The sequence below is a fragment of the Vicia villosa genome, unplaced genomic scaffold (assembly GCF_029867415.1).
Source record: "Vicia villosa cultivar HV-30 ecotype Madison, WI unplaced genomic scaffold, Vvil1.0 ctg.000894F_1_1, whole genome shotgun sequence".
Classification (NCBI taxonomy): Eukaryota; Viridiplantae; Streptophyta; class Magnoliopsida; order Fabales; family Fabaceae; genus Vicia; species Vicia villosa.
This window is the reverse complement of record NW_026705403.1, coordinates 179900-193558: the sequence shown is the minus strand read 5'-3', so window position 1 is coordinate 193558 and position 13659 is coordinate 179900. Positions and strand designations below refer to the sequence as shown.

Here is a 13659-nt window from a genome sequence, read left to right as displayed (position 1 = left end):
GTGAGTTGCTCCAGTATCTATTATTGCAATTAAAGGAGTGCCATGGATAAAACACGTACCTTTAATCAATCGATCTTCCGGAGTAGTCTCTGAACCTGATAACGCGAAAACTTTACCCCCAGTTTGATTCTTCTTCGGCTTAGGACACTGTGGACTAATATGGCCCTCTTCACCACAGTTATAACAAGTCACGGTCCTTCCTTTGCAGTCAACAGCAATGTGGCCTGCTTTACCACACCGGTAGCACTTCTTCTCTTCACTTTTGCACTCGTGAACACGATGTCCCGGTTCCCCACACTTAAAGCACTTAACAGGGGCACTAGAGTCTCCCCCACTAGGCTTCTTCCAACTTCCAGCTTTATAATTACCTCTACCATATGGTTTACCACGGTCCATCGGCTTCTTCCCTTTCTTATCAACTAACTCACGGGAGTGAGATGACTTCAGCTTCAGGTTATCCTCTTCATAGATTCTACTACAATCTACCAAATCAGCAAACCGACGAATCCTTTGGTACCTGATTCCTTGCTTAATTTCATCACGGAGACCATTCTCGAACTTAACACACTTCGAAAATTCGCTCGCTTCATCATTGTTATAGTGGATATAGTACTTGGCCAGCTCAACAAACTTTGAAGCATACTCCGGTACCGTCGTGTTACCTTGTGTCAGCTCCAAAAACTCAACTTCTTTCTTGCCCCGAATATCCTCAGGAAAGTACCTCCTCAGGAATTCTTGCCTGAATACCGCCCAAGTAATCGCTACACCTGCAGATTCAAGTTCATCTCTACTAGCCATCCACCAATCATCAGCTTCTTCAGACAGCATGTGAGTCCCATACCTCACCTTCAGATTTTCAGCACAATCGATCACTCGGAAGATCCTTTCAATCTCCTTCAGCCACCTCTGAGCGCCTTCGGGATCGTGCGTGCCTTTGAACAAAGGAGGATTGTTCCTCTGAAAACTGTTCAGCTGCCTGTCAGCACCAATACCAGCTCCATTGGCATTCCCTCCCAACACACCAGCAATCATGCCCAGAGCCTCAGCGATCGCGTCGTCGTTTCTTCCTCCTCTTCCGGCCATTGTTCTGCTAAATATCAAACAATATTCATTAGAACAAGAAGTATCGACAGTGTCAGCTTTACACTAGTCGTATACGAAGGATTAACCGACTCTAAGACTCTGACTCAAACGACCGACTATGCTCTGATACCACTATTGTAACACCCTTCTAAACCCCGCGGAAAATTTAACAAAAATCAGAGTAAAACATGAGAAAGGGCATTACAACTCCAATAAAATAAATAAACATTCATGTCATGCCATATAAGGAACGATAAACCAAAATTATTCAGGTAACATGTTAACACAGCGGAATATTCTTAACAACTGAATAATCAAACAACCGGAGTCATAGACTCATAATTCAACCATTTATCAAACAACTCTAAAATAACGTTCCCGGTGTTACACGACCAGAGCATGACACAGACCCAACTGACTCTAACGAACTACTTGACGAGCTAATCCTCACCAAGTACACAAGCTACTCCTCAATCTGAAAAATAACAACAGTAAGGGTGAGTTTCATTCGCATTAACAAATGTTATAGGAATATAAACAATACAACTTCATCCATACATTAATCACCCAAATCAATTATATTCAGATATCATATCAACATTTATCCAATACAGTCATTCATACCAAAATACACACAAATTGCAACATTGGACAACTTCCATTCATGTTACAATTATACACAACAACCTAATGCAATGCAACTAAATGCATGTGGTACCAAACATGGGATAACCCATCTCACCGATCCACCACCATAAAGATACGGCTACTTCTCTCACTAATTCCACACAATGGGAATTAGCTACCGCTGTCCCACCACCATAAAGGATACAGCCCACAACATGATTATGAAATGCATTCATCAACCACGGCATGCTCATCATTAACATCCACCGACAATTCATAATCATTATATCACAACATACAAGCATAATAATATCACAACCATTTGATATTCACCACAGCATAATACATTTAACACCACAAATATATTATCGTTTCATCAATCATAATAGCTAGAAACACCGCATAGCATGTTCATACCATTATTCAAACTATCACCAAACACAATCCACAAAACCAACAAAAGTGATTTTTTAATTATAATCCCCTAATATACATCATAAAATAGGGCATTAATTCATCTACCAGGTACTCGAAACGGCGTACAAAAAGGATTAACGGTTTAAAAGTTACGGACATTTTAAAATAAGTATTTTTCCAAAAAGCTTCAGTGGTAACCGGTTACTCCAATTCAAGTAACCGGTTACTACCTTACGGAGTAACCAACAAGTCTATTCGTAACAGCGGTAACCGGTTACTTCAAAACCAGTAACCGGTTACTACCTCCCAACAGAACCACAAAACACAATTTTTAACAGTGGTAACCGGTTACCCCAACTCAAGTAACCGGTTACTTCACAACGAATAGGCCATCTCAGTGACGTAACCTCAGGTAATCGGTTACCACTCCCCAGGTAACCGGTTACCTCGTACCAGAAACCCCAAAACTCCATTTTTCAGCACCTGCAACAATTCCAATCCACACCAGAACGTACCACAACGTATAGCAACATCAAACAGCACCAACAAACACGAAAATACACATTTACACATACTTCTAATCATGCTTTAACATCATTATTCAACACCAATCATCATTCACAACATAAATTGAACCAAAGTTCTATAAACCCCAAAACCCCAAACACCGACACATAATCCAATTCAGAATCCTAACATACGAATTCAATCGAATCATTCATAATACCCATAATAGAGGTTAATGAGAAGAATCCCCCCTTACCTCGATGTCGAATTCTTGAATGCTCTTCCTCTTCGCACTTGCTCTTCTCCCAATTTCACGTTCAATCTCCTCTGCTCCCTTTTGGTTCTTTTTTCACAAAAATACTCCTCTTTTCTATTTTTATGAAAATATAACTTTATTTTAGAAAAGGGCTTTACAACTGATACACCCCCCCAACTGCTACTTACAACACTGGCCCATTAGCCTTATTTCATCCATATTTCTCAAATAATTCCACTTAATTCTAATATTTAATAAAAAAAAATTAATTAAATTAAATAAAGAATTTTATGGGGTGTTACACTCACGTCACGTCCCTTCAAGTGACATGATTTCTACTATTTGTGAGGGACCAAAATAGGTATTCACTCTATAATTAAAATGCATAGCCAAGATAATATTCAAACCAACACAAATTAAATGGCACACTATTTAAACCAAAAGCAGTAAAATGACACGTATAACATCCATATCAAAACCAAAAACGAAATTAAAATAAATAGTAATAAATGAAAAAGTAAGGGATAATAGAAAGATAATGACACCTGAGGAGAAATCGTAAAAGATACGCACATTGTTTACTCTCTCATTTCAAACAGGTTCTAACTTTTTATTGAAGAGTAATTCAATATTCAGAAGATGGACTGATCTTCTGATTGTTACTCAGAAGATAGTATTGACCAGAAGATGTTATCTGGGTCCCATTAGCTTAGCTGTTTAGTAGTAAGGGTACTTTAGTATTTTTGTAGTACTGTACTGTTTGTACCTTAGACTTGTTCACTAAGTTTACTGTTTTAGGGCTTATGTGGCAAGATTTTCTTTTCTTATAAATAGCCTTGTAATAGCTATCATTAACAGAAGAATACAACATTTATTCTCTCATCTCTTTTGCGCTGTTATTCTATTATTCTCTTTGTCACCATCTTTATTCATTGTGCACCAACAATTGGTATCTAGAGCTCCGGTTCCAAACACAGGGAAACACGAGTGAACGTGAGTTTGTGTGACTGTGTGATTGATTTTTTTTCTGGGAAACAAAGTTGTGTTGAATCACATTTTTTCTTGATTGTTTGTGGGTTGGGAAACACTGTGTGAGTGTGAGTGAAATCTGTTTTTGTCTGCACAAGTTTAAAGATGAGTGGAAGCAACTTGAATACCAAACTTCCAGTTCTTGATGGTAAAAACTGGAATAGATGGATGATTCAAATGCGTGTATTATTTGGTGCTCAAGATGTTCTAGATCTTGTCACTGGAGGATATATTCCGGTTGCAGCGGATGCAACGGAAGAACAAAGAGAAGCGCAGAGAGAGACGAAGAAGATAGACCAAAAGGCGTTGTTCTTCATCCATCAGTGTGTGGATGTGAATGTGTTTGAGAAGATTGCTGATTCTATGACGTCAAAGGAGGCGTGGGATATACTGGTCAGGTGTTACGGTGGTGACGTATCAGTGAAGAAGGTGAAGCTTCAATCCCTGAGAAAGCAATATGAGAATCTCAACATGAAGAACAATGAGAAAGTCTCTGAGTATATCTCTAGAGTGATTGTGATCACTAATGAGATGAAGGCTTGTGGAGAAACTCTTTCTGAACAAGTAATCATAGAGAAGATATTGAGGTCACTTACTCCTCAATTTGGTTATATTGTTGTATCCATTGAACATTCTAAAGATCTGGAAACCATGAGAATAGAAGAGTTACAAAGCAGTTTAGAAGCACAAGAGTTGCGTCTGACTGAGAGAACTTCTGAGAGAGAAGTTGAGCAAGCTCTGAAGGCTTCTTTTGTCAAGAAGGACCAGAAGCATAGACGTGGTGATAGATTCCAGAAGGAAGCCTCAACTTCTGATGAGAAGAGATATAAGAAGAGAAAGGATAAGAAGAAAGTTCAATGTTACTGTTGCAAACAGTTTGGCCATTTTGCTAGAGACTGTTTGGCAAACAAAGGAAGGAGATCAGAAGAAGCAAATATAGCCAGAGGAGGATCAGATGATGAACCTGTGCTATTGATGGCTTCAGAGTCGGACAAAAGATGTTCGTCAGAATGGTGGTATATGGACACTGGGTGTTCAAATCACTTGACTGGAAACAAACAATGGCTGATAGAATTTGACTCTGAAAGGAGGACAAAGATCAGATGTGCTGATGATAAGTACCTATATGCAGAAGGTATGGGAAATGTCAAAGCCAAAGTGAAGAATGGAAAGACTGTTCTGATCAAGGATGTTTGGTATGTTCCTGGAATCATAAGCAATCTGATGAGTGTGGGTCAGCTCATTGAGAAAGGTTTCTCAGTTGTTATGAAGAACAACATCTTGAAGTTGTATGATCCCAATCAGAAGTTGATTATGCAATCTGAACAGGGAATCAACAGAACATTCAAGGTGAATGTAGAAACAGCTGAAACAGAGTGTCTGAGTGTTGAAGGCTCAGAAGGTGATAGTAAGTTGTGGCACAAGAGGTTGGGGCACTTGAACTATAGAAGTCTGGGGCATCTAAGTTCTAAGAAGCTCGTACGTGGCATTCCTAAGATTGTAAAGCCTGAGAAGTCATGTGAGGTATGCATGAAAGGCAAACAACCCAGATTGCCATTTGTATCAGAAGTTGCTCCAAGAGCAAAGCATGTTATGGGAGTAGTGCACTCTGATGTGTGTGGACCATTTCCAGAACCTTCACTTGGAGGAAATAGGTATTTTGTGTCTTTTGTGGATGAGTTCACAAGAATGACGTGGGTAACTCTCATTAAGTTTAAGAATGAGGTGTTTACAGAATTCCAAAAGTTCAAGGTGAAGGCTGAGAAGCAGAGTGGTCAGAAGATAAAGATTCTCAGAACGGATGGTGGAGACGAGTATAACTCTACAGAATTCCAGAAGTTCTGTGATGATAATGGAATTGAGCATGAAGTTACTGCTCCTTATACTCCTCAACACAATGGTCTTGCTGAACGTAGAAACCGTACTTTGCTTGATATGACGAGAAGTATGCTTAAAGAGAAGAAGCTTCCTCATAATCTATGGGGAGAAGCTGTTGCTACTGCAGCATATCTGCTCAACAGGTGTCCAACGAAGAGGCTGAAGGAAATTGTTCCTTTAGAGAAGTGGACTAAAGAGAAACAGAGTGTTAGTCATCTGAAGGTTTTTGGTTCTGTGTGTTACAAACACGTTCCAGAAGCTAGAAGGAAGAAGCTGGATGATAGAAGCAAAGTGATGTTATTGGTGGGGTACCACAGTACAGGTGCATACAAGCTCTATTGTCCAGAGACTAACAAAGTTGAAGTCAGCAGAGACGTCATTGTGAAGGAATCAGAAGTTTGGGATTGGAGAAAGTATCAACCAACTTCTGATGTAGAGATAACTTTTGAAGAAAAGTTAGAGTCGGAAGATGAAGAATCTTCTGAAGACGAGTCAGAAGATGAAGCATCTTCTGAAGATGAGTCAGATGGAGAATCTGATTCTAATCCAGATTCTGATGATGATCCAGAGTCTGGTGGTAGTCATGATTCTGGAAGGGAAAGCTCTGAAGACATAGGGTCTGGAGGACAAGCTTCTGGAGATGATCATGGAGGTAGTGACTCTGGAGTAGCTGACTCTGAAGTAGCTCAGCGACCACAAAGAGTCAGAACTATACCAAGAAGGTTTGCAGATTTTGACATGTTGCAAGACACAGAAGTTGACTCAGAAGGAGAGGTCATTCAGTGCGCCATGTTAGTAGATTCTGAACCAGTGAGTATAGAAGAAGCGCTCAAGAAGAAGGTCTGGTTGAATGCCATGAAAGAAGAACTTGAGGCTATAGAAAGAAACAAAACTTGGAAGCTGACAGAACTTCCAAAGAAGAAGAAAGCCATCAGCGTCAGATGGGTTTTCAAAGTAAAGCTGAAGCCAGATGGATCAGTTGGTAAACACAAAGCAAGGCTAGTGGCTAGAGGTTTTCTTCAGAAACCTGGACTAGATTACTTTGAGGTGTTTTCTCCTGTAGCTAGACATGAAACAATCAGACTGGTGATTGTGTTAGCTGCGAACAGAGGTTGGTCCTTGATGCATCTGGATGTAAAGTCTGCATTTCTGAACGGTCCATTACAAGAGGAGGTATACGTGTCACAACCCCCTGGCTTTGTAAAAAAGAATAAGGAAGGGATGGTGTACAAATTACACAAAGCTCTGTATGGATTGAAGCAAGCGCCCAGAGCTTGGAATTTGAAAATTGATTCATTTTTCAAGAAGCAAGGGTTTCAGAAGTGTGAGATGGAATATGGAGTTTATGTGCAACATTCTGGATGCAATATGATTCTGTTGTGTCTTTATGTTGATGACATATTGCTTACGGGGAGTTGTCCAGAAGATCTCATGAAGTTCAAGAAGGTGCTGATGAATGAGTTTGAGATTACAGACCTTGGGAAAATGTCATATTTTCTAGGGATGGAGATTCTGTACTCAGAAGATGGTATCATTCTGCATCAGTTGAAGTATGAGTTAGAACTTCTGAAGAAATTCAAGTTGGAGAATTGCAAAGCTGCTGTTACACCGTCAGAAGTGAATCAGAAGTTGGACTCTGATTCTGAAGGTGAAGATGTTGATGCTACGGTATTCAAACAACTGGTTGGTTCTCTAAGGTATTTGTGTAATACCAGGCCTGATATATGCTATGCAGTTGGATTGGTTAGTAGGTTCATGAGTAAACCTAAGTGGTCCCATTACCAAGCTGCTGTCAGAGTCTTGAGATATGTCAAGGGAACTCTGAAGTTTGGCATATTGTTTCCTTCTGGGAGAAAGGAAGAATCAGAGTTATTGAGTTATTCTGATTCTGATTGGTGTGGAGACAGAGTTGATAGAAGGAGTACATCGCAGGCGCTGTAGCTGCATGTCAAGCTGTGTGGCTTCTGAATCTATTAGAAGACCTGAAGATTAGGGTGAAGAAGCCTCTGAAGCTGATGATTGATAACAAGTCTGCAATCAATCTTGCCAAGAATCCGGTGTTACACGGAAGAAGCAAGCATATTGAGACTAAGTATCATTTCTTGAGAAGCCAAGTCCAGAATGGAACATTAGAAGTTGTGCACTGTAGCACTCAGAAGCAAGTGGCAGATGTTCTGACGAAGGCGGTCAAGACGAATCAATTTCTGCTCTTGAGGGATGGATTGGCGTTGTCAGTTTTGATTGAAGAATATGAATTAAGGGATGGTATTGAAGAGTAATTCAATATTCAGAAGATGGACTGATCTTCTGATTGTTACTCAGAAGATAGTATTGACCAGAAGATGTTATCTGGGTCCCATTAGCTTAGCTGTTTAGTAGTAAGGGTACTTTAGTATTTTTGTAGTACTGTACTGTTTGTACCTTAGACTTGTTCACTAAGTTTACTGTTTTAGGGCTTATGTGGCAAGATTTTCTTTTCTTATAAATAGCCTTGTAATAGCTATCATTAACAGAAGAATACAACATTTATTCTCTCATCTCTTTTGCGCTGTTATTCTATTATTCTCTTTGTCACCATCTTTATTCATTGTGCACCAACACTTTTAACCACCACCAATGAAATACCTTTTTTCTTTTCAACAACCTGAAAGGATAACAAAATCAAAGCGTGAAGAAGTTAAAACGAAAAACGGATACTGCGTTATGTAGGAGAGGATCCTCGTCGGCAAAGTGGATCTGAAGCGGTGATGCGGTCGGTGCAACATCGGTTGAGATTGCGCCCGTGATCAAAAGTAGTGGCTCATGGTGGAGATCTGCTTTGGTCGTGGGTGCTCGTCGGAATCTGTCGGGGCCGCAGCCGTGCTTTGAATCATTTTCTTTTTCTTCAGCTATAGCTATTGTCATAAACCTGCATAAAAAAATTCATAAAATGGACACAATATAATATATGTACAAAGGGCTGGTAATAGTTTAAAACGATGTTAATATAAAAGATATTGGAGGTGTTTTGTTTCGGTATTCTGAAGGCCCCCTTATGCATTTCACCGTTTTCCTCCCCCTTTGTCAGTCCAATGCTACTGTGTTTTTATAGTGAGGAAAAAGGTATCTCCGAGGCTTAATTTTGGTTGATTCAACATTGATGAGTTTTAACTTAGGATGATTTGTTGCATGTTTCGTTTTTGGAATGATTTAAATTTTGAATGATATTTTATTTCAATTTCAAATTGGTTTGATCCACTCTTGGATTGCCTTGATTTGGTCTTTGAATTAGGGGTGGCAATTGGATCCATTAAACTAAAATTCATTCAATCCATCCACCAAAAAATACATCCAATTCATACACCACATAAAAAACTAAGCTAATGGATGGATTAAATTCATCCATTTATCTACATGGATAGATCCAATCCATCCAACACATTTTAATAATCCAACAGATTATTTTTATTTTATACTTTAAATTCATTAAATTATTTTAAAAATATTAATAAAATTTGAAAAAACAAAAAATTGAGTTTCTTCAAAAAATGAAATATCGAGTTTTTTTTTCGAAAAAACAAAAAAGTCGAACTATTTTTAGAAAAACGAAAAAATCGAGTTTTTCTTCAAAAAAACTGAAAAAATCGTGTTTTTTCAGGAAAAACCTAAAAGTTGAATTTTTTTCTGAAATAAAATCGAGTTTTTTTCAGAAAAACAAAAAGTCGAGTTTTTTCGAAAAAACGAAAAAGTTAGGTATTTTTTTGGAAAAACAAAAAATCGAGTATTTACTAAAAAACGAAAAAATTGAGGTTTTTCCAAAATACGAAAAGTTGAGTTTTCTGGAAAAACGAAAAAGTAGAGTTTTTTCGGAAAAACGAAAATTTGGGTTTTTTTGGAAAAAAGAAAAAGTCGAGTTTTTACCAAAAAACAAAAAATTGAGGTTTTTCGAAAAAAACGAAAAGTTGAGTTTTTTTGGAAAAACGAAAAAGTCAAGTTTTTTCAGAAAAACGAAAAAAATCGAGTTTTTCGGAAAATCGAAAAGTCGGGTTATTTTGGAAAAACAAAAAGTCGAGTTTTTTTTCGGGAAAATCGAATTTTTTTCGAAATACCAAAAAGTCAATTTTTTTTCAGAAAAACGAAAAAATCGAGTAAAGCCAAAAAGTTAGGTTTTTTTGGAAAAACGGAAAAATCGAGTTTTTAACAAAAAACGAAAAAATTGAGGTTTTTCGAAAAAACGAAAATGTTGAGTTTTTTTTCGGAAAAATTAAAAGTCGAGTTTTTTTCGGAAAAACGAAAAGTCGAGTTTTTTCGGAAAAACAAAAAGTCGAGTTTTTTTCGGAAAAACGAAAAAGTCGAGTTATTTTTTCAAAAAAAAAATGAAAAATTGAGTTTTTTCAGAATAACGAAAAAATCGAGTTTTTTCGAAAAAATGAAAAGTCGAGTTTTTTTCAGAAAAACTAAAAAAATCTAGTTTTATTCGAAAAAACAAAAATTCTAGTTTTTTTCGGAAGAACGAAAAATCAATTTTCAAAAAAACGAAAAATTCAACTTTTTTCGGAAAAACGAAAATTCAAGTTTTTTCGAAAGAACGAAAAAATTATTTTAGAATATTAAAAATTTTTTTTATGAGATTAAAAAAATTAAATTTTTTTATTATTATTTTTTGGATGGATGGATATCCATCCATTAGAAATATGTTAATGGATGGATTGAATGTATTTTATTCTTTAATGGATGGATTGGATTGGATTTTTATTAAGAGAGTTTAATGGATTGTAATGGATTAATGGATTGGTTTGATCCATCTATTAACCATCCAATCCATATCCTTCCAATCCATCCATTTTGCCACCCCTACTTTGAATGCTTGATTTGGGAATGGTGAAGATGCAGATACGTGAGAAAAATTATACTTTTTTGGATCTTCTATTATTTCTTTATTTAGTTAAAAAAATTAGTAATGGAAATAAATTTCAATAAACTAAATTAATAGTAGTACTAATCCTAATCTAATAGCAATGTGATAATAATAAAAAACATCTAAAAATACTATAATAAAAAAATACTTATAATTCCTAATAATTATAATAATGATTAAAATGATAACAAAATAATAGGAATAATACAAATTGTAAAAACTACTTAATAATGAAAATTATTACCTAATTCCTAATAATAAAAATTAAAAACTTAAACAAAGAAGCTAAAACTTTTTTTCTTTTTCTTTAATAATAGCATAAAATAATAAAATAATGATAGTAATTACAAGTCTTACCCAAAGTAATAATTGAAAAATCTAATATTAATAATAATAATAATAATAAAAATTACTTAGTAACTAATAATAAAAGAGTAAAAAGGAAAAGTGAAATACAGAGAGTATAGTGGGATTCGAACTCAGGTACTCCCATGAATGGGTTTCTTATACTCGCCTTTCTATCCATTGGATCATTGCACTCATTTGAGATAAAAATGACATTGCGACATATATAAAGGGAGGGCAAATTTCGGGGTATGACAACTATTACTAGTCTTTTGAGCTCATTGTCTAGGTATTCATACCTAACAATCCTGGGTAATGGCTTAAGGTCCAAGGTCGGTTTCTTAGGGCAAGGCATAGGGTTGGGTGTTAAAGCTAAGCATGAGCTTAAGCTATCGTCTCGATATTCCGGACGCCAATTGTCATCTTCGAAAATCAGGGGCATCGGAATATTTATAACTTCAGAGTAAGATTCTTCTGATAATCCTATCTCTCTTACACATCCATCAATAACGTCCATCAGATAGCATGTATCTTCTATGGCTGGGGCTTGAAGGAATTGTGTTAGGATAAATTCGACCTTCTCCTCACCAACTTCGAATGTCAACTTGCCTTTCTTTACGTCTATAATAGCTCCAGCGGTAGCTAGAAACGGTCTTCCTAAGATTATAGGGGTATTGACGTCTTCCTTTATGTCCATAATTATGAAATCCGTAGGGATGTAGAATTGTCCGATGCAGACAGGTACGTTTTCAAGGACACCTACAGGATACTTGACAGAACGGTCTGCAAGTTGTACTGACATCTTGGTTGGTCTAAGGTCTCCCATGTTAAGTTTCTCGCAAATGGACAAAGGCATTAGGCTAATATTAGCTCCTAAGTCGCACAAAGCTTTGTCTATGACAAATTTTCCTATATTGTAAGGTATGGAGAAACTTCCTGGGTCTTTTAGCTTAGGTGGCATTTTATTTTGAATTATCGCACTACATTCGGCAGTGAGTGTTACGGTCTAATTGTCTTCTATTTTCTTCTTATTCGATAGGATTTCTTTTAGGAACTTAGCATATGAGGGCATTTGTGTAATAGCTTCTGTAAAAGGAATTGTAATATTCAATTGTTTAAGAAGTTCTACAAATTTTTTAAACTGCCCTATGCTTTTGGATTTTTTGAATCTTTGAGGGTACAGGATAGGTGGTTTATAAGGTGGTGGAGGTACGTATGGCGCTTCTTTTTCCTCCGTCTCGCCTTCTTTTTCCTCCTCAGTTGTTTTACCAGGGCTTTGGAGCATAGCAGAGTTTTTAAGCCCGGGGTCAGTCGATTCGTCCATCTCTCTACCACTTCGCAGAATAATAGCATGAGCATGTCCTTTCGGATTTGGTTGTGGTTGTCCAGGAAATGTCCCAGCAGGTGCGGCAGTAGGTGCTTGTTGTTGTGCCACTTGAGAGATTTGTGTTTCAAGCATCTTATTGTGAGTGGCCAACGCGCCTACTTTAGTCGCTAACTGTTTGATTTGCTCATTAGTGTGTACGTTTTGGTTTAGGAAATCCTTATTAGTCTGAGTTTGAGTGGCTATGAAATTTTCCATCTTTAATTCTATGTTAGACTTCCTAGGGACGTTAGGAGCAGCGAAGGGTGCCTGTAATACGGTGAACTGACTTTTTATCGATCGAAATGTCGCGGTTAAGCATGAGTCGCCACCGACTTTTATTTTATCCAAACAAATTCAGAAAGGCTAAAAGAAACAGAAAAAAACCTTTTAAAGAAATCTAAGTTCGGGGGGTAATTTATGCAAAGGGAAGGTGTAAGGCACCCTTTGCATCCATGGTTTTCCATGGGCTCTTAATTGCTTTGCTTGCTCGTTTTCAGAAAATGTAGATGAAAGAGGAAAAAATGGACTTTAGCTCGTAAAATGAGCGTAGCCATTTTTTGAAGAATTTTGAAAAAGAATATAGAAAATAGAGCATGGCAAGGCAATTAGGGGCAATTACCTTAAACTCAGATGATAGGTCTCTTTTTAGCCTTTCAGGATGAAAGGGTCTATCCTTGCCATAAGAGGGCAGGAAGCCTTTCATTTGGAGGTTAAAGGGTCGTCGAAGCATCCTTTGCCATAAGCCTGTCCCATGCCATAGAAGGGCAGGTAGTCTAAGGCAAGGATCAGAATAAGCCATTTCGTAGGCAGCCAGAAGATACCTCAGCCTTTTTTCGTAGGCAACTTCCGAGGGTCGTGGTCATTTGTGTATCGAAGGCAGCATCATTTAGGGTCGTGACCTTTAATTATCGAGGCAGCATGGCTGAGGTATCCTCAAATTCGAGGGACATAGCTTATTCTGCCAAAACACAAGGCAACAGGCAACAAGGCAACAAGGCAACAGAGAGGGTTACCCAAAAGCGTGCGTGTGTGCACCAATCATGTGATTCAATTCAGTTATTTATCTTGTATTTAGTTATTCTAGGTCAATTACAATCTTGCACTCCCTAAATTACTAACCACGCAGTTATAAAGCAATAAAGGGGAGGGGAAAGTGAAACCAGCGGATCCCCAATGGGGTTTGTCACAAGTAATAATAATAAAAGGCAAAAAAATAGGGTTTAGGGTTACCAACAACGTGGCTTTGGCAATTGA

General features: G+C 37.4%; 1 protein-coding gene across 1 annotated transcript; it reads right to left on the bottom strand.

Moving 5' to 3' along the window:
* Positions 1 to 12045: 12045 nt before the first annotated feature.
* Positions 12046 to 12621, bottom strand: LOC131632038 (uncharacterized). Its single transcript, XM_058902803.1, has one exon. It carries the CDS (start codon positions 12619 to 12621, stop codon positions 12046 to 12048), a length of 576 nt encoding a protein of 191 aa, XP_058758786.1.
* Positions 12622 to 13659: the final 1038 nt, after the last annotated feature.